Source organism: Mchenga conophoros, linkage group LG14 (assembly GCF_057382185.1).
Source record: "Mchenga conophoros isolate Kocher_MC1m ecotype Shallow Benthic linkage group LG14, M_conophoros_male_GT1.1, whole genome shotgun sequence".
Taxonomy (NCBI): Eukaryota; Metazoa; Chordata; class Actinopteri; order Cichliformes; family Cichlidae; genus Mchenga; species Mchenga conophoros.
The window spans coordinates 25116617-25142396 of record NC_140539.1 but is presented as its reverse complement, the minus strand read 5'-3'; the positions used below and the strand labels follow the sequence as shown (position 1 = coordinate 25142396).

The 25780-nt window shown below is 40.0% G+C and overlaps 2 protein-coding genes across 2 annotated transcripts; one reads left to right on the top strand and one right to left on the bottom strand.

Annotated features, from left to right (window-relative positions):
* The first annotated feature begins 87 nt into the window (after positions 1-87).
* Positions 88-19645, top strand: smc4 (structural maintenance of chromosomes 4). Its single transcript, XM_085243586.1, has 24 exons — positions 88-265; positions 1615-1766; positions 2768-2958; positions 3495-3686; positions 4712-4888; positions 6881-7045; positions 7437-7564; positions 7810-7950; positions 8436-8586; positions 10408-10572; positions 10654-10887; positions 10989-11174; positions 11264-11425; positions 11579-11804; positions 11930-12006; positions 12579-12731; positions 12900-13026; positions 13299-13488; positions 16527-16671; positions 16900-17073; positions 17345-17527; positions 17796-18028; positions 18974-19157; positions 19276-19645. Exons 2-24 carry the CDS (start codon positions 1625-1627, stop codon positions 19438-19440), a joined length of 3891 nt encoding a protein of 1296 aa, XP_085099712.1. The 5' UTR covers positions 88-265; positions 1615-1624; the 3' UTR covers positions 19441-19645.
* trim59 (tripartite motif containing 59) lies at positions 14122-25757 on the bottom strand. Its single transcript, XM_085243590.1, has 5 exons — positions 25466-25757; positions 22433-22737; positions 22108-22329; positions 21807-22016; positions 14122-21623 (listed from the first exon to the last, which is right to left on the bottom strand). Exons 2-5 carry the CDS (start codon positions 22685-22687, stop codon positions 21021-21023), a joined length of 1290 nt encoding a protein of 429 aa, XP_085099716.1. The 5' UTR covers positions 22688-22737; positions 25466-25757; the 3' UTR covers positions 14122-21020.
* Between the last annotated feature and the right edge of the window lie 23 nt (positions 25758-25780).

Below are 25780 nucleotides of genomic sequence, written 5' to 3'. Positions count from 1 at the left end.
CTTTTTTGAATTTCGTACCCCCACCCCCGCCCTTTGAACGTTCCATGGTGCCTTGCGTCAGTTTGTAACGAATTTGGTTCGACAGCGAGGTTTAGGCGCCATTTACAAGTTTGAGTTGTCAACTAAGGAGAGCGAGTCGGAGTGACACGGGAGTAAATTTTTTGGATTATATTTGCCAAACTTTGGATTGACGATTATTTTTTGCGTAATAGCGACTGTGGTCTGAAAGGAAGACTCTTGACAGATCGTGGTTATACTGTGGAAGGTACATGGAAGTATTTTAGCGGAAAGTAACGACTGGGTTCCGTCTACTTGCTGAAATGTATTACGTTTGAAGAGGGACTTAACAGTAACGGCAAGTTAAACTAAGGTTTAACGTTAGCTTCTGATTGAAAGCGAGCAGACCATTATTACACATTCTAAGAGAAATAATGAGACCTAATCACGTTTCGTCTTAACTTATATTAAACCCACAGTGACACTCACTCCTAATAGCGACATTTCCGACTCGTTAAAGTAATGCTCGCATTGCAAATAGCTCATAACCGGCGGGCTCTAATGTATTTACTCGTTTAACTTTAATACTAGGGTTAACAACTTCTTTCATATCAGATAACACGTTGACGTTGGATAGGATTTGCGTTACGTTTATGCCGACACTGCATTTGACTTTATAGAGCCCAGCAACTCATACCTTTTATAGTTTAAGTTAGCCACTATGTTAGCTTTAGCGTCGCAGCGATATTTCATTTCATATAGTTAGCCAATCACTTAGCAGAAGTAGTAGTAGTACAGCTAACTTAACGGTAACGTTAGCAAGTAAAAACAGCGTGGCAGAGTTTGCGCTGCCATTGCCAAGTTACTTATTTGGCAAACGTGAATGTAATTATAACGTTATGCTAACACGGGTAACGTTGCATTAGTTGTTTGAATGTGCGTACCAATTACCTAGCGAGTTAGGTTGGCTCGTCTACGCCTCCGCCCCAACAAAAACGTTGTGGGGATGAAAGTTAATATTAGTGTCGGTTTGAAACCTCGATCAATTTAGGACGTTGGGTCTTCACCACCAACTTCAGCCACATTAGCAGCGGCTGTGTAACGCAGGCTAGGCTAAGAGAGCTAAGGAGGAAAATAATTAGGCTATTTGCACATTAACTGAGTCGTTTTTCACTTGCTGTGACGTTAACCTTATTTTTGCTGCGTTATTTACCGCCTAGGTTCGCGAGGCAAAATAAAATGCGTGATATAGATGCCTACTAGAATTGTTCTGTGAAAGGATGGGATTATTATTTTAATTATTTTAAAGACAAATGATGCTTAATTTTAAACTTGAAATAGATTATGATTCTGTGCAGTCATCGGATTGGTGCTATTTCATTTTAACGTTTTCAGCAGGAGTAACTCGTGTTATGCTGGACTCATTGTTGTAACAGCAATGTTAAGATATGCAAAATATACCGATTAACAGTTAGCTGGGCGTCAATAGGATCTGACTGTGGTAATGATTAGAGGCTGACAGAGAAGCTGCGTGTAACCGACTAAAAGTGGAGTTGAGAGATTGACAGGCACAAAAACCACTCATGGATATTCCCTTTTTACCAATGACCCCTTCAGATTTCAAGTCATGCCATCTAAAACTGCAAAGAGCTCAACTGCCTCCGCCAAGCCAAGAGGGAAAGGGTCGCAGTCTGACTCCGAAGACGAGCTAGATGTACCCCCTCAAGAAACTAACTCCAATGGCCAAGAGGAGGCACCGCCGAAAACTGGCAAGTAACAAAGGGTGTTTTGGTGTCTGTGAATCTAAATAAGTTGTTCAGTCAAAGCCTTTGCGTGTATTGCTGTATTGGTAGGGGCCAATTGGCACAGCTGTAAAGCTTTTTTTTCTCTTCTTGCTTAAACAACACAGAGTTAGAATGGCTGATATATTTTTGACTAAAGTGCCAGTCATCAATAAAATGATTTTGGAGATGATTTTGATAACGCCGAGTGTACTTCTTCCCCGAATCTTCTCAGCAGACGAGGTAATTTATTTCGAAAAATGAGGTGCTTTGTGTAGTAGATCAGAGCGGTGTTTGACTTAATTCTTGTAAGCTTGATATTTACTGATTTGTATGCGAACCCTATAAGATGCACATAAGCAGTGGGTGATGTCTGTATTTTGTAGAATATGTTGAAATGCTTCACTGAGTGTCTGGCTGCGAGGTTTTAATTGACAAACATCGACATCTTGGCTTGTTTATGCTTAAGTGAGCACAATAGATTTTGGACAGGTCGTTGTGGCTTTGTGTGATGGCAACATAATCGTTTCTGCGTTACACATTATTATCACAAAACACCAGTTTTCCTGTTTCTGTTTGAGCACAGACAGGCATGAGTGAAAATGTGACGCTGATGGCTGAGATTTCCACTTTAGTTATTTGTCATCGACAATGTGGCGCATCTGAGTACGTACAAACGCTTCTGGTGGAGAGCGTTTGGATTATAATGTGGGTTCGTTCATAAGCGGCCATGGTCTCTTTCTTTTTTGGGGTTGGCTCTTGTTTGCAGAACAAAGGAAAATAACGCCTGTCAACTTTTCTTTCTGGAGTCGTACTTTGACTGCTCTTGTAACTTGGTGCGTGTGTTTTGTTTGTTTGTTTTTTTTTTTTTGTGTGTGTGCGTGCGCGAGTATGCTTCTCTACCCCTCCCCCACGTACAACTGTCTCCCCCCCCCCACCTGAAACGACTCGAACAGAAGAATAAAAGTTGTACTTTTTGTGTGCCACAGATTCGTCTCACGGGGAAGGTACCGAGACCGTTGATAATAGAAGTTTGGAGGAGATTGTCGGTAGCATCCCTCCACCTCCGCCCCCAGCAATGACCAATGAACCGGGCGCCCCTCGCCTGATGATAACACATTTAGTTAATCGAAACTTTAAATCATATGCAGGCGAGCAGATTCTGGGGCCTTTTCACAAGGTACGACCAAACATGGTTACACATGTAATCCCTGCCTGGGAAATACTCTTCTGATGTGTCACAGATTTAACATCACTTGTTGTGTATCCCACTCTTAATTTATTTTTTTCCCGTTTAATTTCATATGATAAAAACCCATAGATTTTTGCCTCGTGTAGTAGAAAAGAGAACATGTCACAGAATAATTTATTCTGCTATATTTTAGCATCATTGCCTTAAATAAAATCAAAGTGGAAAAAGTCAGACTCCATTTTGATTTAGTGAGTATCTCACAAGAGGTAGTGATCTAGTGGGGTGCTAACTTCTCTTGAAAATTATGAGTTTCTGTAAACTTTCTCTTCATACCTTTTCCTGTTTCTTTGTTACTAAATAATTTATCTATGTTAAAAACAACTTTAACTACACTCCCATGGAATACATTCAAATTTGCAGTCTTGCTGAAATAAAATGTTACTGTTTAACTCTACAGGATATACTCTGTTTTTACATTATTGATTTTATTTTATTTTTTTCTATTTTCTCTACCTTTTTCTTAGCGCTTTTCCTGCATCATTGGTCCAAATGGAAGTGGGAAGTCCAATGTGATAGACTCAATGCTCTTTGTGTTTGGATACAGAGCTCAAAAGATCAGGTCGAAAAAGCTCTCAGTGCTGATTCACAGCTCTGATCAACACAAAGATGTGCAAAGCTGTACTGTGGAGGTGCACTTTCAAAAGATTATTGATAAGGTATATATATGTGTATATATATCTATCTCTCTGTCACACATATGCATGCTGCACTCACTCTGAATTAATAAATGGGTAGCCCAAATGCAGAAAGATGAGAAGAAATATTTTCTGAAGGATAGTGGTGTTTGTTGAATTAAAAAAATATTTTTTTTTCTGTTCTCTGTATAATATTGCTGCATAGTGATCACAACAGTGACTAAACAAAGACTCAAATCAGTCATGAAAGTTACAGCTAACACCCACACATGCCATAGTCAGTTCATATTGTGCTAGAGTTGATCCCTCTATTTTTAAATATATTTTTTTTAATTGCAGTTCAGTAATTGGCCTCTACTCATTTAACTGTACTGTGAAAAGTAAAAAAAAAAAAGTGGCTTTTGTATTGAGAGAGAACTTCAGTAGGGTGGATAAGATGACAGATTACATTGAAAAACGACTGAACTGTAGTTCAAAGAATTAAACACGTTTCTATATTTGATCTGCCACAGGGGGTGTGAGAAAGTGTTTTGCCTTGTGTACTCATAAATGTGTCTGAGCCTTTCTCTTTGCTTCATTAGCTCCAAGTAAATTTAAATCAAGTTTTTAAACTGATGGTCAAATTTTGTGTGCTATATCAGCTTTAAACTATTATCTAAAACAAAAACAAAAAATCAGAAGTAGTATAAACAAAAAGTTTTAAACTTTCTTCTAAAAGTACTTAATTTTCTGTTTTATGCTGTATTTTCACTGTCATTATTTTATCTAATAAACTGTTTTAATTCTCTTCATATGTTGCACTCTATACACTCCAGTATGTATAGGGTGTATTTGCATGTTACTCTGGCCAGCTTTATATACTTTTTAAAGAAGCCATTTTTTCTTATTTTGTTTTTAATGTAGTGTGTTTTTTGCCCTAGCCATCCTAATGTATTTGTTAGTGTTATAAATGTTATAAATATTGCAATTTGCTGTGTGGAGCTGTTTGAATTTCTTCTTAACTGCTCTTCTAAGCTGCTCTCTGTCCTCTGCCCCTCCCCCATCAGCAAGGAGATGACTACGAAGTCATCCCCAACAGCAAGTTCTACGTTTCCAGGACTGCCAACAAAGACAATTCCTCAGCCTACCATATCAATGGCAAGAAAGCCACATTCAAAGAAGTGGGTGCCTTACTGCGAAGCCATGGTATTGACCTAGACCACAACAGATTTCTGATCTTACAGGTAATTTTTTATGCAATTTCCTCTTCCAGTTCTAGCTTTGCTTTTTGTTTTAGTTTAGTTTTTTCCCCCTGCTGTGACCATCCCATTTTGTAAGATTTCCTGCTCTCTGTTCTCTACCCATGTCTTAGTCCACTTTGAGTCAAAGTGTTTCATATAACTTAAACCATGACTGTCTTTGGGAATAACCTGTTGCACTGGATTTGGAAAATAGATGTGCCCTCTGCCAGCCCTTAGACTACTATAGCAGCGCATCATGGTTTGAAACAATGTGGAAAAGGTGCGAACCATAATTTGCTGCTTTAGGATTTTAAGGAAAAGATACAGTTTTATCCACACTTGGACCGGCATGTGAGTGGCTGTAGTTGGATAAGTCACTAAGATTTTCTTGTGGGGGGAATCTTTGAGGCTGACCCACCAGTGGGGACAGGTTAGCCCCCGCCCTCCCTTTCCCATGTACCTGCCACGCTTTAGCAGCACGTAAATATTGGCGTGTGAGAATAGACCCCAACCCCAATATTAGCAGTGCTGCTTCAGTGTGGCTGGATCAAACACCCTTCATTACCATGGCTTTATTATTGGTTCAACATGTTGTTTGTTTAGTTTTTTTAATGTATTTATTTCAATTTACCTCAACTGTGAATGGAATGCAGTCCTGAATATTTTTTTATTATTTTATTTGCATAATTTTACGTTTTTATTTATATTTTATTTAGCTCTGTGTTGCTCTGACTTTTAAATCATTTCACTTGTTATACTTCTACTTCTCTTCTTCTTATTATTATTGCCTGTTGTTACTGATGAACTCAGAGACATGTAGGATTACAACTGAGTAAAGCAGAATAGCTGATTTAAAAAAAAAAATTGTTTTCGCAGTTTTATTTATCCATTAAGTTTTTTTTTTTAATGGGATAGTTTCAGGTGAACACTTAGACCTGCTCTGCTCGATATTTTTGTATTTATGTGTGCATGTCCATTTCTACACTCCTATGTCTCTTGTCAGTGATATGGCTGCATGACTATGGGAAGAGGCTTGAGTTTGTTTTCCAAGGTCACTTTTCCAGGCCTCTGGCAAAGGGAAAGCTGTCTATTTTGTGCACTGGTCAGAGCAGAGGATGACGTGGGATTTCCCCCTCCTTCCTCTAACTGGCTTCTCCTTTCTTTCATACATAAAAAGTAATATATGAGCTGCTTTTTTTCCCACCCTAGACATAAATAAAAGCCCAATTTGAGACTTGGTTTGTTTTTACTACAACTAGATCTATTTTTTGTTTGACTTGAAATTTCTTACCTGGCAATATTTTTCTAGCCAGCCTATTTAAGATAAATAAATAAAAATGAACACATGTTCTGACAAATATAATTATACTGTAGAGTTGTCCCTAACTTTGGGCCAAGTAGTACATGTACAGTAATGTGAAAATGTAACTGGTGTAGTTACCCGAAATCAGAATTTGCATGTTTACACCAGCATTTGTTTTTCAACCACCTTAAATTTGGATATGATAAATTTTGCATCTTTTAATGTGCGGTGATTGCTGTGAGGCAATGTTTTTATTTTAGCACTAGTATTTCTGAAGTGTGTTAAGCATGTGATTACAGAAATTAATCATTTAACAGATTTCATCTGTTTTTATTTTTTATTTTATTTTTTTAGTCAGTTAAGTAGTTGAATTTTAATTACACTCTTTGTTTTCAGCTTCTTTGAGTAAAGGTAGTAAAAAAAATACTCATGATTTGTAACTTAAAAAATTATTATTATTATTTTGCACAGGATTTGTGTATGTGTGTGTGTGTGTGTGGCAAACTAGTGTTAAGTCAAGTTTAGAGCCATAAGTTCAGCTGGCCACACCCTAATGGTTAAACATGTGGATAATTTAAAAATAAGATTTTTTTTATTTTTTTACAAATTATTATTACCCATTTTCATTTTGGCTTTCTGTGAATGGGTGCAAGCAGTATTTTTGCCAATGTGCTGTTGTGGACTTTGCCTAGGGTGAGGTGGAGCAGATTGCCATGATGAAGCCTAAAGGTCAGACAGAGCATGATGAGGGCATGCTGGAGTACCTGGAGGACATTATTGGCTCCTGCCGTCTCAAGGAACCCATCCAAACTCTGGCTCGCCGCATTGAGCTACTCAATGAGCAGAGGGGAGAGAAGGTGACAACTCAAATACTGTCTGTTCACACAGTTTAGCTAACCAACTTTCCTTCCTGTGTATGGACTACAATTGTTGAGCATCTATTCAGTAGTCTGAGGCTCATGAGGCTTTCTTATGTGTGTGTATGTTTTGGGGTACTTTCAGTACACATGTCTGAGATGAAAATGATGCACTGACAGGAAACTATGAAGCATACAGTAGATTTAATAATTGGGTTTTATTGAAAATTATTTTTTGTTGATTGTACTGTGTTACCATGTTGACAAGCTTTTTATCTTTTTTTTTTCTTAAAGTTGTTATTTGATTTTTTTTTAATTTTTTTTTTTTATACTATGCAAGTAACTAAGTTTTATCACCAGACATAAAATACTGTTATTTTGTTTACCTAAGCTAAACAGAGTAAAGATGGTGGAAAAAGAGAAGAATGCTTTGGAGGGAGAAAAGAATAAAGCTGTGGAGTTCCTCACCCTGGAAAATGACATCTTCAAACACAAGTGTCAGCTCTGTCAGTATTACATGTGAGTACACCAATACCACCTCTGTTTTGTACATGGAAAAATTTCATCAATAATATAAAAATGCAGACCCAGCAGTTGTACAGAAAAGACTTCTCCATTTCAAATACTCAAAAGAACAGCTGGGCATGCTTCTCTGCTGTCAAACATCATAGTCTTTTGCTTTCCATGTAAATGATAAAGTTTTATCAGACTTTTTTCCCCTCTTTTTTTCCTTCTCCCTCTCTCTGTTTTCTCTTTGTCATTAGTCATGATCTGCAGAAACGTGTGGTTGATAAAGAGCAGGAAAAGCAAAAGATCTCGGAGGACACAAAGGAGCTCACTGAGAAAAATGCCAAGTTATCAGAAGAGATGGAGAAAATGAACCAAGAACTCAAAAATGTGGAAAAGTGAGGCATTTGCATTTCTTCTCCTTCTGTTAACCAATATAACTTTTACCACATTACTCAGTTTTTTTATGACTTAGTAACATTTTGTATTTGTTTGTTTTATTTATTTATTTTTCTTGGTTGCTTAAGCATCTCTTATCTGGAAGGTGTATCAAGTGTAACAAACATGGGTCTAATTTATTTACACACACAAAAATGTTTACACAAAGAAGCGTATGTGCTTGAAATTTATATATGCAATAATTCTCATAATTTTTGGGTTGGTGACCATAGATAATTTTTAAACTGACAAATCATCTCTAAAATAATGTGCAGGAACTGAAAACTGGAAGAACATTAATAATAAGTATACTGTATTTTTTATATATATACATACATACATATACATGCGCTTAATGTATGTATTTTGTATATTTTTTCAGTTTATATAATATTTCAGTAGATGGACTTGAATGTACCCAGTAAAAAAGCTATTCCTCCACCAGGAAACAAAATAAGCTCAACAAGTACATTGAAACCCAGAAGGAGAAGTTCACCCAGCTGGATTTGCAGGATGTTGAAGTGCGTGAGAAGATTAAACACTCAAAGAGCAAGAACAAGAAACTGCAGAAGCAGCTGGAGAAGGACAAAGAAAAGGTGTGTTGGACTTTAAATTGCAGACAACTTTTACACAATTGTTTCAGAGTAATTAGAGCCACTCTGATAATCACAGTGGGCATTCACATGTGATTCAGAGGTACAGACACACAATCTGTCAGTATGGTGTAGTTTTGTCCCTTTTTTTATTTAATTGATATTTAGCATACAAATCCATCTGCAAATACAAGGTTACACAAAGTAACCAGTGGCATGGTTACCCTATGAGTTACTGTATTTAATTTGTATGAAGGCCAAGACAGAAACGTGGGCACTAAAAATAAATTTTCTTTTGCTTGTCAATAAACACCATGGCTACAGTTTTGAAGCAGAGAGAGGAAAAAAATGTTTGTAACCCTTTTACAGCAACTTACTTAAAATAAATATATGACAGAAACTACATTTTAGCATTTTTGTTCAGTGTTTCATTTACTAAAATCATTTGTAGGCTGAGAAGTTTTCCACCGAGTACACACGGCTTCATGTTTTACAGTTGTCAGCAGTGTTGTTTTAAACTTGGGCTTACAGAGTGATTACCAATCATACTAAATGCAAAATATAAAACTAGCCTTAGTTTGTATATTTTAATAATTTCTTTTATTTTTATGGTTTTTTTTTTTTTTTTTTTTTTTTTTGGTTTCTTTTTTGTTTTTTTTCTGTCATCTTTTAAGGATGATACATATTTGTGTGAACAGAACAAAGTGAGGTCTGACTGCTGGCAGAGGATGTATGACAGCCATAGCAACACAAAGCAAAACTTTCTATATTGAAACTTAGTACACAAGTGTTTGAATGTTGCTGACACATTTTTAGTCTGAAGCACAAATGCCATATGATACTGAAAGATAATTTTGTATCCAAGTGTGTATAGGGGCTTTGCTTTAATTTTATATATATGTATGTATGTATGTGTGTGTGTGTCTTCTTTCTTTGGGTAAAGTCAAGTTTCTGTATTTTTATAAATTAACTGACATTATTCACAGGAAAAAAATAAAGCCCTATATGAGTCCGGAAGGGCTAGCTGTCTTAAAGTAGCCACTAGGGGGCTGCGAAGTAGCACAAGTTGATAGTGTGTGTGCTCTGTTTCACAGTTCTCGGTCGTCCTGTCTCTTAGACTCACGTTTTTTTGTCGCTTAAACACGAACTTAAGAGTTTTTTTGTTTTTTTTAACAGTAACCAAGAGTTGTCTCATGACTGTCAGAATATTCTCATTTACCTCTGCTCTAAAAGCCAATCTGCTCCACCTACAATGGCTGTGCTCTGGAAACATCTTGGTCAGAGGGGGAGCTGGGCAGAGGCAGGCAGACCTCTGGGGAGCAGTGTTCTGCTGTATGGTAGTCAACTATGGCCTGGCTTGTGTAACGCTCCCAGCAGCTACATTCACATTTCACCCGCAGTTAACCCTACAAAACATAGACTATACACACGTACCACTCCTTGGCTTGTTTCAGCTCTGCCAAGTGGCAGATTGTTGTGCCAGTCTTAACCAGAGCTTGCTCAGTCCTGAATATGTGTTTATAGTTGATTACAGTTGTGTGTTTTGGCCTGTGTCTGGATGCGTAGCACAGTTTCTTTGTAACTGTCGCTGTCAAAAAACCCAAAACAACAAACTTGCACCTCCTATCTCCCACACTCTTCTCTTGTTTCATCTTTTCTAATTTAGGAAGTAAACGGCTGTTTCTCGGTGGGTGGTAGAAGTGTTTACTACTGATGTTGTCAAGTTAACCTGGAGGGAGGGAATCTAGCAACTGTTGCTTAGATTTTGGAGTTGGACACATTTCATATGCTTTTGCACATTGTCCTGTCTGGCTCATCTTTCAGCTGGAGGAAGTGCGTGGTATACCAGCCAGCAGTGAAAAGGCCATCTCTGAGGCAACAGCTCGCAAAGAAGAACTGGAGCAGCAGAAGGTGAAAGAAGAAGAAAAACTTAAAGATGTGATGGAGAGTTTGAAGGAAGAGACCAGCGGCTTGCAGCAGGACAAAGAGGTATCTGTATACATCATGGTTTTTGTTGTGTGCTCACTGAAACTTTGTTTTTAAAACAAACAATCTTCTTGTATAATCCAGAAAAAAGAAAAGGAGCTCATGGAGCTCAACAAGGCTGTAAATGAGACCCGTTCTCGTATGGACCTTGCTCAGTCGGAGCTTGACATCTACCTTAGCCGCCACAACACAGCTCTGACACAGCTCAACACAGCCAAGCAGACACTGCAGACGACCTCTGACACACTGCGGGAGCGCCGTGCCGCCATCAAAGACCTGGAGGTCAAAATACCTGAAAGAGAACGGGAGCTAAAGAAGGTAGAACCAAACATCAGCACTGTCAGTTAGATAACATTTTGTGGATAATTTGTGTTACAGCCATCATGTGTTTTGAGTTTTTGCCTTCTGTTTCTCTGCAGGATGAGGAAGAGTTGGAGCAACTGATGAAGACTGATAATGAGACAAGGGAGGTGGTGAGGGAATTGAGGCAGAAAGTAGATGAAGCCAAGAGCTCCCTGTCCTCGAACCGCAGTCGTGGAAAAGTCCTGGATGCCCTCATGCAGCAGAAGAAAAGTGGCAGAATCCCCGGCATCTATGGACGATTGGTAAAGAAAATACAAAAATTGCAGAACTCAACAACTTTCCTTCGCTTGTTTCTATTGATTAATGATTCTAAATATATTTATGCCTGTAGGGAGATCTGGGAGCCATAGATGAGAAGTATGATGTGGCCATTTCATCTAGCTGTGGTGCTCTAGACAACATTGTAGTTGATACCATTGACACGGCTCAGAAATGCGTCACATTCCTAAAAGAACAGAACATTGGGGTTGCTACCTTCATTGGTCTTGACAAGGTAAATATGAAGGATTTAAAGAACTTCAGTCAGGCGAAATATAATTTTTTAAGTCTTAACGACTTTAGTTATATTTTTTGTGAAATATTGTGCCTTCAGATGGCCTCCATATCTTGCTGCTCCTTCTCATTCATCTAAACTTCCTTTGCACAGATGAAAGTATGGGAGAAGAGCATGGCTTCCATTCGCACCCCAGAAGACAGCCCTCGTCTTTTTGACATGGTGCGAGTGAACGATGACAGTGTGCGACCAGCTTTCTACTTTGCCCTGAGGGACACGCTGGTGGCCCAAAACTTGGAGCAGGCCACAAGGATAGCCTACCAAAAAGACAAACGCTGGAGAGTGGTCACCCTGAAGGGGGAGATAATAGAGATGGCGGGTGGGTGATTTATCTTTTCTGTCTATCTTGCTCGCAATAAAAAATATATATACTTATGACCCTCTCAATTAGATCATTTGGTTAAATTTTTTAAAAAGCTTGAATAATTTTCCAATGTTTCACAGGAACCATGACTGGAGGAGGAAGAGTCATGAAGGGCAGAATGGGCTCTTCTATTGGCACTGAAGTCTCCCAGGTGGAGGTAAATTGTTTGAAGCTATAATGTTTAATACAACTTGTATTTTAATTGAACATAGCATACACATACATGATCTTTGCCTCTGCAACCAAATGGTCCACAGATAAATCTGGACTATGAGAGCAGATGGTGCCTAAGCTTCTCAGTACTAGTTGCACAAGTATCAATAATAATGGGCACCACAAAATGCAATGTGAGAATTCAATAAACATTTAAAAGTGTGTGAAACTCTCTCTTGGTTTCGAACTAACTGGTCATTAAAGTGAAACATTATCTTTGAGTCCATTTTTAGTCACCAGACTACTGTATCTGTCGGACTGTCTGTTTAGTGTTTATTGCAAACCAAAACTTCAAGACAGGAGCTTGGAGTTCTTAGTTATTCACTCTGAAAGGTCTCCTTTCAGAGTGAATAACTATTCCTTAATCCACATGAGTGATGTGAACTTTTAAAATAATAATTCTTGCCATGAGATTTTACTTTATACACATTTCCCAGGAGTGATGGATAGTAGAAAACATAATCACAGCTAGGCATTTGTGTATAGGACATGATGATTTTCATTTGTTTTCTGCAGCTTGACCGCATGGAGAGCAAGCTAAATGAGAAAGTGTCGAAGCTGCAGGGATGCCAAGAGAGAAAGCTGCAGCTAGAAGAGAACATCCAGCGCCTGCGGCCACAGCTCCGGGACATGAAGAACACCTTGGAAAAATACACCAACAGCATGACTGTACATAATTTTCATTCATTCTGCTCCTCTCACACTCATTTGGCTGTGTTTTTGATCTAATTAATAACCCCTGCTATTAGTAAGCCATCAAATAGGACAGTTTTGACTGATTAAAACATTTTTTGTGTTTGCAAATCTGAATTATTTCTTTTTCTTTGCTTCTCTCAGAGTTTAGCTGACCAAGAGACTCACTTGAAACTTCAGATCAAGGAACTTGAAGCCAATGTGCTGGCAGCTGCCCCAGACAAGGCCAAACAGAAACAGATGGAAAAGAGCCTGGAGGCCTTCAAACAAGGTAATGTCCTGTAAACACTAAAGAGAAATACTGTTGTTAATCATTTAAATATGGTAATGTTCACTCTCTTGAGATGTTTAAAAAAATATATAATCACTTGGTAGTGTAATTTTGTTTTAAAAAAATCTTGTCACATTATTGCTCTTAATAACCAGATTAGCTTTTGTGTATACATGAATTTAATTCTTGAATCCTTCTAAATCTATTAATACAAATATCTTTGTCTTGTTTTTTGTTTTTCTCCTATATGCTGTTCCTTTTTGTTCAATCAGACTACGAGGCAGCATCCAGTAAGGCTGGGAAGGTGGAAAATGAGGTGAAAAGGCTCCACAATCTGATTGTAGACATCAACAGCCACAAGCTTAAAGCTCAGCAGGACAAGCTTGACAAGATCAACAAGGAGCTAGATGAGTGCTCCTCTACCATAACCAAAGCCCAAGTGGCCATAAAGACAGCTGGCCGGTGAGGAAATTATGCTTGTTTAAACTCATTTACATGTGCATCCACTGATCGTAGACAAGTGGCTACTGGTGAAATCACTGTGAAGCCTGTTATTTATAATTCTGACATGTGTATGAGTCTCTGCTCGTACATAACAGGTTAAATACCTAAATTATACAAAGAACATAAAAGTTATCTGTACCTGGTATCATGCCCCTCAGTAATATTACAATATGCAGGAATATTCTGAATTATCCATGCAGCTGGACAGATGGTTGATTCCATGAAGTCATTCAGTACCTCCCACCCAAGCCCCTCAAAATCAGGTGGTTTTATTTATTTATTTATTTTACAGAAACATTATTATAATAAATAGTGAAAATTTTCAGAGTTAGGAGTGTGCAGAATACACAGGAATGGGTTGAAATTTTGGCACTTTTTGAGCCTCTGTGACTTCATAAGTACCACAGATGGCCACATGACATTTTGGGGGCTGAAGGCTGCCACCAAAATTTTACCAAAATGCCGCCTGATGGACTATGAAAGTTACGCTGCGTAACTTTCATAGTATAAAAGTGTTTTTGTTTTGTTTTTTTGCATGGCTTCATGGAAGTTTTTGTATTGAATCAGCTCCTTCTGAGAGACTGGGGAATGTTTGTTTTTTTTGTTGTTTTTTTTCTCAGAGTAGTTTATTTTGTAATGAAAGAGCAGGTATCTCTCTTTTATCTAAAGAGGGGACACCCTATACTGTTTGTTTTTCCTTTGTTCTTTTTTTCTTACGACTATTCAATACTAATATCACATGTAAGTAGCATTGGGTTTCTGTCACTAAATTCCTGTCTCCTGTTGTTGTCATTGGTTTCTTTGAATTAATCAGTGTTGTGGCAGTGGTGAGTGTGTTGGGTGTCTAGTCTTTGGTGTCTGTGGCTGGAACATTAAGATTGATCATGTAGGCAGGACAGCCTGGCAGCGCGCTGTAGCAAAAACACACACTTGGTCTGTGTGTGATGTGGTTTGTCTGGCATGACAAGCTGTTGAGTCGATTACGAACAAAGTGGGAGCTTATGAACTGACACACGGAAGCAGGTCTGAAAGCCAAAAACATTTACTTAGACAAATGAACCTACCACCACAGTTACACACTTTGTGTATGAAAGAGATTTTAATCTTTTAGAAGCCGTTGTGACTGCAGTTTAAGTGAATCTGTGTTTGGGTAGCACTGCATCTAACCACAGTAGATTTTATTCTAAGATCCGAGCCAAGTTTCTAACCTTGAATTTCACTCTGTAATATGCAAAGTATGAGATTTGACTGTACAGACGCGCCATATTAATGTGAATGACGGCCTCAGAGTGCAGCAGTGCAGGGATTACTTTTGTTTTAACAAGTAGTATTTATGAGCCGTGTCAAATCACTTTTGTTCTTTTTTTTTTTTTTTAACCCTCAGGTAGGACACCTGGGATATATATTTGCCTTTTAAAACGAGTTGTCAGACAAGTGTTTTGTCTGACAGTAGTTCATTACCAGACAATAACTAATACACTAGGGCTGCCACGATTTGTCGACTAGTCACGATTACGTCGACTATCAAAATCGTCGACGACTGATTTAATAGTCGACGCGTCGTTTGAAACTTTGTACGATCACAAAAGACGCAGGAATAAGTGGCAGGATTTAAGAGTGTAATAACGGACTGAAACAGAAGATGGCAGCATTGCATGTACAAGGATGTCAGCTACCGTTAAACCCCGAAGAAGAAGAAGAAGCAGCTGTGTCCCAGAATTCATAGCGCGGCCCAGCGCAGTTTCCAACAATGGCGGCAGCTAGTTAGTTTTAATGTTACTCTTATTATTCTTTCTGGGTCACAAAATAAACGTTTAACATATTTTCAGGCGAGAATGTAGCTGTGTAAACCTCAAATATCTGCTCAGTTTATCAGGACACCACATATTTTCAAAAGCGCTCCGACGTTTTCGGAGACATCTGTTACCCACTAGCTCGTTAGCGAGCCGGGGGCTAGGCTCACTAGCGCCGTGAGAACACCGGACTCCCCGCAAATCGTTTTCAAACCCACCGCCGTCTTTCGCTACTCAGGTTAAATATATATGAGTCACTTAGATAACTTAAAATGTTATTGTTTGGCTTTTTTTTTTAGTATTTTATTTGTTCCTGAGTAAATCAGTTTGTCTGAGATTAAAGTTATAGTTTTTACACAGCTGAATAAACGTCAAGCAGACAGCTGATTATCAGAAGTGTGAGATGCTCCAGAATATACTCCAGTGTCCTGTTATATTTTAGATAGCAAGGAGTTTATTAAACTTCACCGAAACAATCTGCAAATTTCATTAAAATTTAATAAACTATCATCTTGTCTTTATTTTTAGTTAGCACAGACCTTAAACACTTAAAGCTGTAAGCTAATGATAGTTATATAAGAGCAGATGCTGCTGGTGCAATAAGCTGTAGTTTTACGTCTAATGGATGATGATCTGATTAGTCGACTAATCGCAAAAATAATCGGTGACTAGTCGACTATCAAAATAATCGTTTGTGGCAGCCCTATAATACACAATTTTTTTTATTAAGTTTTTTTTTAAATACTGTTGACGACAAACTGATAAGGAGAGAGATGATGTGGATAAAATGTTAAATTACTTTGGTTGTGTCAGTTTGTGTACTCAGTGGGGTGTTTTTTGTTTGTTTTTTTGTTTTTGTGCTTCACGATTTATTTGATTTGTTTGATATTTATATGCACATACGTTCAGTTGTGTTTCAGGCTTTGAATTGTTCCCAGAATGGCGCTGACCTTTACTTCAGTTGTCTTAACGCATCCAGTGTAGACGGATGAAGCTGCTGCTATAACATTGCTCAATTTACAGCTGGCCTCCTGTGCAGGCAGGATGATGGCCTGGGTTAGAGTAAGATCCTTGTGTAGACAAATATATTAGCTCTTCAGCAGTCATTCTGTAATGTTTTTGATCCACTACTGATCATCAGCAGTAATCTTTCTAATATCATGTGTCTGTCACCAACTCTGACTGTTGCCGTTCCCTCTGTAGCAACCTGAAGAAGTTTGAGGAGAGTGTGGCTTGTGTGCAGCGTGAGCTGGAGGAGAATGAGAAGTCAATAGCTGAACTCACAGAACAGCTGAAGAAACTGGAAGACGAGGCTGGAGAGATCATGAAAGACTGTCAGGAGGCTGAGGTTGGAACTTTTCATCCACTTTGGTTGTTTTATATTTCTTCACAGGAGAAAAAAAAGTTTGTTTGTTTGTTTTTTTTGTTGTTTTTGCACTGATTTTTTTTTCTCAGAAGGATTTTACATTTTTAGCAAGTTGTTTTAAAACCTTGCTGTCCCACTTGCACTTTGTAAGAAAAAAAAATTAACGTGTGAAGGGCTGATGTTAGTTGTTTTTTTTTCTGTTTCTTCCAGGCTGCATTGCCAGATGTGCAGGAGCAGTATCAGGGGGTGCTGAAGGAGATAAAGGCGCTGCAGCAGCAGGAGCACGCTCTGCAGGAGGAGTCCCTAGGCGTCCGGCTCCGCATCGAGCAGATCGAGGCCACCATTACCGAACAAAATAACAAAATCAAACACTGGCAGAAAGAGGTGGGAGAGGAAAGGTGTTGCTGTGAATTGATGTACTACTATAGTTTTATTCTTGTAACAATAACATTAATGAAGATTTACTCAGCAAACTTAAAGCAAGGGACAAAAATAGTCCAGTGATATCAGACCCACTTTGTTTTATATTGATACTTTTTTTTCATTTTCTAATTGTGAATGCTTTAATCATATCTGAGGCCCTTTGATTTGTATCTTTGCTTGCTCTACAGGATGATGGTGTAAAATAGTAAAAACTATTGTTTCTATTCCACAGGCCTCCAAGCTGTCCCTTCATACCATCGAGGACAAGCCAGCAGAGGAACTCCCTGTGCTCACTCCGGCTGAACTTGATGAAATCTCAGATCCCAACATCATTATCAACAAGATGATCACATTAGAGACCCAGTGTGCTCAGATGAAGCCCAACCTCGGGGCCATCGCAGAGTACAAGAAGAAGGTATGCACAGGCGTGACAGGCAGCCTGCTACCTAACAACTCGCTGTTGCTGAAACTCAGTGACTGTTGTTAATACTGCTGTTTTATTTTGTTTTTTCTGGATCTGTTGGCTCATCTAATGCTGGTTCAGCCAATGTGTGGAGCATGTTTAGTGGTACTCTCTTGGTCCATTTATAGCTTTATTTTAAGCAGCTCTGTTTAGAATTTATCAAAACGGAAATGAGCTCACAGCCTAATTTTAATTTCAATCTGCGTGTTCGTGTTCTCAGGAGGAGCTTTACTTGCAGCGTGTCGCCCAGCTTGATGAGATCACTACAGAGAGGGACAAATTCAAACGTGGCTACGAGGACCTGCGCAAACAGCGCCTCAATGAGTTCATGACTGGATTCAACATGATCACAAACAAGCTGAAGGAAAACTACCAGATGCTTACACTGGGTGGTGATGCAGAGCTGGAGCTCGTGGACAGTTTGGACCCCTTCTCTGAGGGCATCATGTTCAGGTAAAGCATGAGTGACTGTAGGTGATCACTGTGAGGTTCATCAGTGCAGAGATTTCATCGCTTGCTTTTGAATCAATTCAGTTTTTTCATTAATGTCGAGGACATCTGATAGAAAAACCAAACACTTGTTTACATCCCAACAATCCAAATAAACTAACAACCAAACTAAATTCTACCTGCTTCGAATTAAACAAATGTTCAGGCAGACTTATTGTAAAAATCTAAATTCTTTAACACAAAAAAAAGCTCTCAGACCTTTTGAGAGATCTAGTTTGTCTTTCACATTAGAGGGATAAAAATAATTTATTATTTGCCTTTTTCCAAATGCTGTTATCTTTTTGGCATTTAAAAGTCTGAGATTCATTCATTTCATTATAATTATGTTCCTCAGATTTTGTAGAACTGGCTTTATGATTATTTTTTTTTTTCTTACGTCACTCTGACCTCTTCCTAAAATTTTCTGAACTTTCTGCCAAGCACAGTGAAACTGTTCTTTTAGTGTACGTCTGTTTTCTTCTATTATTAAAACTGATCCCAAATCTTCCTTTTAACATTTACGGGACTCAAATGAAGGATACTGTTGTTAAAAACAAGTAACAGTACTGAACAACACACATCACTAATGCCCTGACCTGCACATGGTCAGGTGTAAGCATGTGATGTACTTTTACTCATGAAGTTTAAAATAGCACAGTTACAGCTGCACACAGCTGTTGGACTGTGTTAAGCAGCGTTTGCTGAAATGTGTGAGCTCGAGCACTGAGAGCAGGTTCAGGCTGTGCATGAAGGCAGATTAAAATATGGAGTGTGTTCAATTTCTGGAGATGAATGACATAGCGTCTTTCTAAGATCTCACACAGTCGAAACATGAGTATTTTTTTGTTTTGTTTTTTTTGGGTGATGATGCATTTGCTAGACAAACTTTTTTTTTTTTTTTTTTTAAAGTGTTCGTCCTCCCAAGAAAAGCTGGAAGAAGATCTTTAACCTGTCGGGAGGAGAAAAGACCCTCAGCTCCTTGGCTCTGGTGTTTGCGCTACACCACTATAAGCCCACACCACTCTATTTCATGGACGAGATTGATGCTGCCCTTGATTTCAAGAACGTCTCCATTGTGGCCTGTTACATTTATGTGAGTATGGAGCGGTTGATTCTGTTAATGCCTCAAACATTCACCCTTTTGAGTAGTAGTGCTACTTTAAAAAGCAGCAAGGTGGTGTAAAACTAAAGGAAATATATTTTTCTTTCAGGAGCAAACAAAGAACGCACAGTTCATCATCATTTCCCTGAGGAACAACATGTTCGAGATCGCTGATCGTCTCATCGGCATCTACAAAACTAACAACACCACCAAGAGTGTGGGAATCAACCCAAAGACCATCGTCTTTAAAGAGCACGACGCCATCACTGCCTAAACCCAAGAACCCTGTTTGCTCTTTTACTTTACCTTTCACACATCATGTAAATATTGTGTTCTTTATGATGAAATGCTGCTATTTTTTTTTTTTTTTTTTTAAAGAAAGTTTTCTCATGTGCTGACAAATGTTTTGCATTTGTTACAGCAGCTGTCTGTGTAAAATCTGAGATGTACTATTAAAATTAAATCCTTTTTATATTAAATGTGTAGTTAAATGTCTTTACAGTGATACTGGAGTTTTGCTGGTTCAGCCAACGATGTAGGGAGTTTGATTATACCTTAGCAAGCTTTTCCCTTTACAACTTAAACTGCAGATATATTTGACACTACTGGCTCATTAAAGGGAGCTCACTTAGTAATCGTTCTCATTGCAGCACAAAATGTTTCATCTCACCTTTGGAAAAACTGAGCACGACACAAGTATTTAAATTTATTTTCAATACATGAGCTGAAGTTTATAAAAGTACAAACACTACAACAGGTGTGACTATATTAGTTCAGTCTGATTTCAGCAGCATATAAAATCCTGGTTTGTATCATGCCTGTGCAGAGTCTGCATCACTGCACAGATATCTGCTGGATACTCAGTAAAGAGCTGAACTGAGTAAAATAAAGTAACTTTTAAAAGTTGACTGTAAATCAGGGCAGCATTTTAGGGGCTCTTTGTTTTTCTTTTTTCTTTTTTTTTAAGGTAAGCTCTGTCCTGGGAACGATGTATTGGTCCTGGTGGAATTACTGTAAAGCTATTAAGCGAGGCGAGCTGAAGGCATGATGGCTAAAGGCACAGTCAGGGAGGCGCTCGGCATCACTGCAACATGATCTGTGGTGGCTTTAACTCAGGTCCAATGAGTGTCTGCTTCCACTCACCAGGCTCTAAATTTCACATACTGCACCAGTCACTGTAAATCGCTCCGTGTGAGGGCTTCTACGTGTAGCCTGCTGCACTTGTGTCCCATGTATAGAAACTGCAGAAAAGCTACTGAAATGTCCCATAGCAAGACTGGACAGAGAATGACCGAACGGTTCAAGATGGATTAGTGTTTGATGTTCTGAACATTATTTAGAGTAACATGCGTCCAAAGAAGAGCAAAATCAATAACACAATAATAGAGGAAAAAGGATATAAAGCTACACAAAGTGCACCTACAGAAGGTTACAGGAAGCTTTTGAAATGTTTGTGCAGAACAATCACATTAGAGAAAACATACATACATGTAACCTTTTGAGTGTGACTAAAGGTATACTTGTGGTTAAGGCATTTCTAATGAATCTTATTGTTTTTTGTTCAGTCTTTGCATCTATTGGCTGACTTTTTGTTATTGTTTAGAAGGACCTCAAGTTTTCCTGTTCATGAAAAAGGTCACTGTCCCAAACCCTCGCTGTGCAGACGTCAGCAAAATCTAATTCACCATTGTGGCTCTCGTTTTGTTAAACAAAACGGGAACGTAAAATCGCGAGTAGCAGCTGTTTACAAACTGTTTTAGGGTGGATTCTTTCCGTCTCTACACTAACAGGGAAGTGAGACTTAAAAAAAAATCTAAACACATTTAAAGGTTTTCTGAACCTGCTTGGCCGTTCTTATCGAGACGTCAGAGTTTTAAATAAGGCAGCCAGGTGCTCAAACACCCTAACACCCACCGCAGAGAGCTGTGAACTCCATCTATCTACAGCCACCCCCGCCGCGGTATATGCCCTCCCCACTGTGTCCCACACGCAGGTGATGAGTTCGCTGCTCAGGCTGTGGACCAAGTGGCTGAGCCGAGACATGAGGGAGAAGCCGAGTGACGCCCCTCCGACCGGGTTCACCCACAGCACCGCCAACAGCAGCAGCAGCCCCAGCAGCACCACCGACGTAGTAGGTTGTAGCTCACCCCACACGTCCTGAACCCCTCTGCTGGAGCGACCCCCTCCAGCTTCACTCCCAGCACCGCCACATCTGGCACAGCAGCGCACCTTAGGAACAGGTGCCTCCTCCAAGCTCCCGATGGTCACGACAGGCCAGTGCTGCTGGAGGTACTCTGCTGCCCGCGGAGTGACGGACAGGGTCATCACAGAGGGCAGAGGGGTTTTAATGAACTCCTCCACCCGCTCTCTGAACAAATGCACCTTCTCCAAGAAGACCAGGGGCGAGTCTTCATCCTCTACTGACGAACCCAAGGACACCAGATCCAGCTGTTCTTCCTGCAGGAAACAGGACTGTTATTGGCTCAGGTTCATGCCACAGGAGCAAAAACAGAAAATAATATGATTGGAAAAAAACTGACTAAAAATAACAAACCTTTTCTGCTTCTGCTTTCCAGATTTATTTTAGATTAAATAATTCTGTCTGATGACTGGTTTTATAGTTCTGGTGTATGTACACACCTGTAGCTCCTTTACTTGGTGGATGAGAGGGTCATACGCGCGCGACACCTCAGCTCCAGCTTTATCTAGAGCGTCCAGGCAGGCTTGCCTCTTCCCGGCCAGCACCACCTCCAGTGTTTGAAAAAACTGGTTGACTTCCTGTCGGTCCTGCCTCACCACACCCTCACAGCAGGCCTTCTCCTGCTCCAGCTGTTCCCCCAGCTCACACACCTGGCAGAGGAGAGAAGATTCATTTACATGTAAACTAAACTTTAATAACTGGGGAACTTTTGAGTGTTGCAAAATTGAGAGTCATCTCCACCTGTGCCCATCTCTCCTCAGAGAGCCTTTTCAGAAGCTGTGACGGCGTCAGTTTTTCTCGGATAAAAGCTGCCTGCAGGTCGTCTACGGGATGGCCGTGGTGCTGCCCCACCGTCAGGCACAGCCCGCAGATTAGCTGCCGGTCCTGGATACAGTACATATTCAGAGGCTGCCTGTGGTGCTCCGGACAGGAAGGTGGTCGCGGCTCACTGTCCATCTGATACTGAGGACGGCACACAGGCAAAACAGATGTGAGACCAATGAAGACAAACAGAGAGAAAAGCTCTGACTGCATGTTACACTTCATCTCAGTCACTCTTTCCTACTTTCTCGACAATAGCCCGCAGAGACACGTTGGTGGGCAGAGCATCTACACCCGCAGGGGGCAGCTCCACCACACTGCGACAGTTGGGGCATTTTAGCGGCAGGCGGAGCGGACGCCAGATGGAGTAGTTAGTTGACACCTGGAGTAGGTTGTCCAGGCAGGTCTTGCAGAAAGTGTGTGAACAGGGCAGGACTCGTGGGTCGGAGAACAGAGAGTAGCACACTGAGCACGTCAGGTCCTCCTCTAGGTTGTCCATGATGGAGACTGGCGCTCAGGTGGAGGGGTGAGGGTTTGGGGAGAGGAAATCTGGCAGGATATAAAAACAGTTGTTGCACATGTTTAGAGAAATAAATGAAGTGTTAGTGAATATGGGGCTTAATTTAGACTTAAACTGAAATCTATTGTGAGGATCGAGTTATTAACCTACAAGGCTGGTGTGAAAAACCGAATAACTGGTTGGGCCTCCTTTACCAGCAAGAACTGGTGTGTCAGGTGTGGAGGAATTTCTGCCCACTTTTCTTTGCAGAATTATTGTAATTCAGCAACATTGGAGGGATTTTGAGAATGAATCGTTTGAAAATCGGAATCAGCTCAGGACTTTGACTAGGCCACTTCAAAGTCCTTATTTTTGCCTTTCTTTAGCCATTCAGAGGTGAAATTGCTGGTGTGATTTGGATCATTGTCCTGCTGCAGAACCCAAGTGCACTTCAGCTTGAGGTCACGAACAGATGTTGTTAATGTTGTTCTGGGTTCTTTTGTGACCTCTTGGATGAGTCGTTGATGAGGTCTCGGAGTAATTTTGGTAGGCCAGTCACTCCTGGGAAGCTTCACCGCTGTTCCGGGTTGTGGATAATGGCTCTCGTTGTGGTTTGCTGGAGTCCCAAAGCCCTAGAAATGGCTTTGTAACCTTTGACTCTAGACTGATATATGTCAGTGACTTTGTATCCCAGGTGTTTCTTTAGCTCTTGGCATGTGTTGCTTTTTGAGATCTTTTAGTCTGCTTCACTTCGTCATTCATGTTCAATTTTACGGGATTTCTTGATTCAACAAGTCTGCCTGTAATCAGGCCTGAGTGTGTTTAGTGAAACTGAATATAGCTTTCCAAACTATGTGGTTAATCACAGTTAATCCATGATTTAACAAGAGGGGCAATTCGGTTTTCACACAGGACCAGGCAGGTTTGGATAACTTTTCCTCTCTTAATCAATGAAATCATTATTTAAAAACTGCATTTTGCATTTACCTTTGTTATATTTGTCTAATATTAAAATGTGAAAATGTGTTTGATGATCTGAAAAATGCAAGTGTGACAAATATGCTCATCTCTAATCCTGTGCCTCGTAATGAAAATCTGAGGATATTCAGCTCTGCCACCTCCAAATGCTGTCTTTTTAATCACTGCCACTGTCTCCAAACCATCACAGCAGGTCTCACTACCATCTCATAAACTTTTCCTTTCATTCTCATTGCTATGATATCGTAACATCAACCAAACGCTCATCTCCACCTCTTTTGTACACTGTCTGTTACTTTAGATGGTTGATTCCAGGTATGTAAACTCATCCACCTTCACTGTTACACCTGTCTAGCTCTCATTCATACGCATGTTATATCTTGCGTTCTTCTTCTATCCAGAGAACACCTCCACCGAGGTTGTCTTACCTGCTCCATGCTCCCACTACAGATCACAATGTTGTCTGCAAACATCACAATCCACAGAGATCTGTCAGCCTGACCATCACCACTGCAAACAAGAAGGGGCTCAGAGCAGATCCTGGACATAATCCCACCTCCACTTTGAAGCCATCTGCCACTCCTACCACACACCTCACATACTTCTATGCCACTCCTGACCCCCTGATACAGTCCCACAGTTCTTCTCTTAGCGCCCATATTGATCCTTAGTTAGGCTATCATATTAAAAAGGCATTATTACCTCACCTGATAGCTCAGCACTGATACTAACAGTCTCCCCTGCTAGCATTTCATAAGAATACCTATGAAAACACTCTGGTTAGGGACAATTCCTTTATTGGTGGGTCTAAAGGCAACCAGCCAAAACCTTTACCTGAAGATCTAGCTCAGAATGCATTTTCAGATCACTGAGAAGGGTTTGCCACACTGCTGCAGTGTCACTGGAGATGACACAGGTTAGTAAAACAGTCCTAACTACAGTCTTAGTGTTAAATAATTTATTGACATTTAAAAAAAAAAAAAAAAGTTGAACATTATGTGTTAGAGTGCCTCAGATTACCTGATAAAGTAATCTGGGTGTATACTTATCCTATAAACACGTTCAAATCTAACCAATGTGAGAAAGAGCTGATCATTCACTGAAAAACATGAGAACAGCCAAAAAAGGGCTCAGCTCTTATTACCGGATCGGTTATATTGTAGTGTTCGTGTGCTCTCTCCTCCTGTTACAGCCAGGACCGCAGCGACAATAGGAGGCCCTCTGCCAGCACCCACCCAGTCCAACACACACACACAGCGAGAGAGAGTTTGTTGTGAGGACACGCTGTTCATCTGTCCCCTACATAACCTGATCCATACACGGAGTCTGACTGGGGCCAATTTGGCGCCCAGATTCAAACAGGTGACCGATGTCCAGCTGCCCGCGGCGAATCGGCATCAAGCCAAACGTGGTCTCCTCCACGTATGGAAGTGTACATCCAAAAGCATTACTTTAAAACCCATCTACACCGAGGTGTAAAGTAGCGGCAGAGACTGCTACAGTTCAGTTTTCACTCATGCGTCATATTTTACATTCTTAATGTGTGTGGAAAAAGTAGTAACACGTTAAAAACAGTGTACATTATTAAAATGTGCTCTTTACCCGAATGTTTTCAACGTTTTAACTGTGCTAGCCACACAGCAGTTGCGGTCACTACTTTAATAGCAGTTTTCCTCATCTGCTGATTCTAGTTTTGACGTAAAAAGAAGAAACCCCACCAACTTTAACAACTTAAGCACCACTTTTCGTGTAGAAATCTCCTGTTCAAAAGAAACAAAACAAAAACAAGACCAAACTCACCGTCAGCTGGGAGAAAGCGTCTGTCCAACAACAGAGCTTTCACTTCCTGTCAGCTCCTACGCGTGTTGCGTTCACGTGCACTCCCGCAAATCCTGTTAGCGATGAAAGAAAGAAAACGGGAAAAGGCGCTAGACTTCTAGAGCGCATGCTCGTATAGTAAAGACTGCGAGTAAAAAACCCCAAATAAATAATAACTATAAGCGGTAGCTATTTTTTTTCGCAATTATGCATTTTTTAAAACCCCTTTTCACGGTCATCCATTTTTCCGAAAGCACCCAGAGGCGCCGCTATTTCCGTACCACGCACGAGCAGAAG

What these genes read in the sequence shown, in the direction of transcription:
- smc4 (XM_085243586.1), top strand. Translation starts at nt 1,625, where the DNA reads ATGCCATCTAAAACTGCAAAGAGCTCAACTGCCTCCGCCAAGCCAAGA. An exon ending in TGGAGAAGGACAAAGAAAAG is followed by an intron (nt 8,587 to 10,407) that starts GTGTGTTGGACT and finishes CTCATCTTTCAG; the next exon opens with CTGGAGGAAGTGCGTGGTAT. An exon ending in GCCATAAAGACAGCTGGCCG is followed by an intron (nt 13,489 to 16,526) that starts GTGAGGAAATTA and finishes TTCCCTCTGTAG; the next exon opens with CAACCTGAAGAAGTTTGAGG.
- trim59 (XM_085243590.1), bottom strand. Translation starts at nt 22,687, where the DNA reads ATGGACAACCTAGAGGAGGACCTGACGTGCTCAGTGTGCTACTCTCTG. An exon ending in CTGAGGAGAGATGGGCACAG is followed by an intron (nt 22,017 to 22,107) that starts GTGGAGATGACT and finishes CTCCTCTGCCAG; the next exon opens with GTGTGTGAGCTGGGGGAACA. An exon ending in ACCAAGTAAAGGAGCTACAG is followed by an intron (nt 21,624 to 21,806) that starts GTGTGTACATAC and finishes TGTTTCCTGCAG; the next exon opens with GAAGAACAGCTGGATCTGGT.